General features: G+C 44.8%; 1 protein-coding gene across 1 annotated transcript; it reads left to right on the plus strand.

Annotated features, from left to right (window-relative positions):
* Window positions 1–269: 269 nt before the first annotated feature.
* Window positions 270–2,461, plus strand: LOC121918411 (cytochrome P450 1A5-like). Its single transcript, XM_042444465.1, has 2 exons — window positions 270–1,129; window positions 2,082–2,461. Exons 1-2 carry the CDS (start codon window positions 296–298, stop codon window positions 2,352–2,354), a joined length of 1,107 nt encoding a protein of 368 aa, XP_042300399.1. The 5' UTR covers window positions 270–295; the 3' UTR covers window positions 2,355–2,461.
* Window positions 2,462–2,472: the final 11 nt, after the last annotated feature.

The raw sequence follows: 2,472 nt of genomic DNA on the forward strand, positions 1-2,472 counted from the left end.
TCAGGGGAAGGCAATGGCAAACCTCCTCTGAACAAATCTTGCCAAGAAAACTTGGTGATAGCTTCGCCTTAAGATCACCATAAGTTGGAATTAATTTATAAGCCATGGGTGCGGCTGGAGCTCCCAAATCCCAGATGAACACTTTACGCAATACACCACACTTGGTCTCTGGTTAGAGCCCAAACTAATATCTTAGGTAGAAGATAACGCAAGAAGTTCCCTGACCTGACCATCTGTGTCCTTTGCTTTTCTTCCAAACAGTGATTAGGATCTGGTTCCTAAAAACATCCCCAAAATGCTTGTGGGAAATGAGAAAACCATATCCGTCGCAGAGATCCTCCTTGCCTTTGCTGTCTTCTTCTTATTCCTGATCATCCTCAGATCCTTCCGGAAGCAAATACCTCCTGGACTGAGGAGACCTCCTGGACCAATAGGGTACCCTTTGATTGGAAACATACTAGAAGTGGGGAAGGATCCACATTTGAGTCTCAGCCAGATGAAGGAGAAATATGGGGATGTGATGAAGATACACATCGGCGTGACACCCGTGGTGGTCCTGAGTGGTCTGGAGACCATCAAGCAGGCCTTGTTGAAACAAGGGGAGGTATTCATGGGACGGCCTGACCTCAATACATTTCGTATCCTTGCTGAGACCCAGAGCTTTATCTTTGGGAGGGATTCGGGGGTCATGTGGCACGCTCGCAAGAAAATGGTGCAGAATGCCTTGAAGACCTTCTCTAGCTCTCCCAGCCTCACTTCTCCCTCCATTTGCCTCTTGGAGGAACATGTCTCCCAAGAAGCCAGCTACCTGGTCAGCAAGTTCCTGCAGGTGATGAAGGAAGAGGGCAGGTTCGATCCTTTCCAGTACATGGTAGTCTCTGTGGCCAATGTCATTTGCGCCCTCCTGTTTGGGAAGCGCTACAATCACGGCGATGAGGAATTACTCAGCATTACCAGCAAACTGGAAGAAATTGTGAAAATAGCTAGTTTGGGAAACCTAGCTGATTTCATCCCAGGGTTGCAGTATCTTCCTTGGATGTCCTTGAAAAGGTTTAAGACCTTACCCAGGAGCATCTATGGTGTGTTTGCACAGAAACATGTCAACAACCACTACGAGACATTCAGCAAGGTGAATGGAGGGTTTCCTTTTAAGAATTGGAACTTGTAGGGTTGAGGTTTCTTGTTCTGCACTCCAAAGAGTACACCATCAACTGTTGGGTTCAAATGACAAGAGAAGAGATTGTACCTAAATATCAGGAAGAATTTCATTACAGTAAAAGCCATTCAACAAGGGAATGCCTCAGAGGGTGGTGGACTCTTTGGAGCTCTTGATGCAGAGTTGGATGGTCAGGAGTGCTTTAATGGTGCATTCCTGTATGGCAGCGGGTTGGATTAGATGGTATTTTGTGGTACCTTCCAACTCTATGATTCTATTGTTATTCTCCTTAATGTGGATATGACTGGGTTCCATAAACAGCACAAGCTCAGTAGTGGAGGCAAAGTGGAAGCATGTCTTGAAAAGTAGCCATCATCTGCCATCTAACCATTTATAGCCAGTACATCTTTGAGTTAAGATCACACTTCCAAACCTCAATCCTATGCAGGTTTCCTCAAGAGTGAGGAAGCTCCTTCTTACAAATGCTTTTTACATATGCCTCTTTTCCTCCTTGTCCTGTCTAGCTGATCGTTTCTGGCAGCCTTAGAGGATAGTGGAGCTGGGCTGGAGAAGCACAGACCTACAGCACTGTGCCTGCAGTTAGCAGTGCAATAAAACCTGATCATAGAAAGTATGGGGTTCTCCTCTAGTTGATCTTAGTGTGGCTGTGTGTTTGTCTACAATGGACAAAATGCATTTTGGAAGAAGCTACCCAATAGTCTCTAGGGCTGTGCCTGCACTATAGAAATAATCCAGGTTGACACTGCTTTAATGGCCATAGTGCCATGCTATGGAATCCTGGGAATTGTAATTTGTTGTGGCATGAGACCTCTCTGTCAAAGAATGTTTTTGTTTTCTCAGTTATATCAGGAGCTGATTGATCTTAGCAGGATAGGATCAGGAGGTCATAACTCTCTTCTTCCAGGATCACATCAGGGACATCACCGATTCCTTGATTGCGCAAAGCCAAGAGAAGAAATTGGTGGAAAAAAACAACATTCAGCCTCCTGAAAAGGAGATACTTAATCTTGTGAATGATCTTCTCGGAGCTGGTAAGCCTCCCTCTTTCCAGTCTTGGGGGAAGAGGTTTGTTGTTTGTTGTTGTGTGCCTTCAAGTCATTTCCAACTTATGGTGACCCTAATGCAAACCTATTACAGTTGGCCCTTTGCATTTGCAGTTTTCACTTTTGTGGATTGATTATTTTCAAATTGGATTAATATGTTCTCTCCAGGAATCTCCAGAGTAACTTTGCCAGACATTGACCATAAAGTTGTGCTGGAGAACTCAGAAGGTCCTACAGAAAACACTTCTCTAG

Source organism: Sceloporus undulatus, unplaced genomic scaffold (assembly GCF_019175285.1).
Source record: "Sceloporus undulatus isolate JIND9_A2432 ecotype Alabama unplaced genomic scaffold, SceUnd_v1.1 scaffold_10613, whole genome shotgun sequence".
Classification (NCBI taxonomy): Eukaryota; Metazoa; Chordata; class Lepidosauria; order Squamata; family Phrynosomatidae; genus Sceloporus; species Sceloporus undulatus.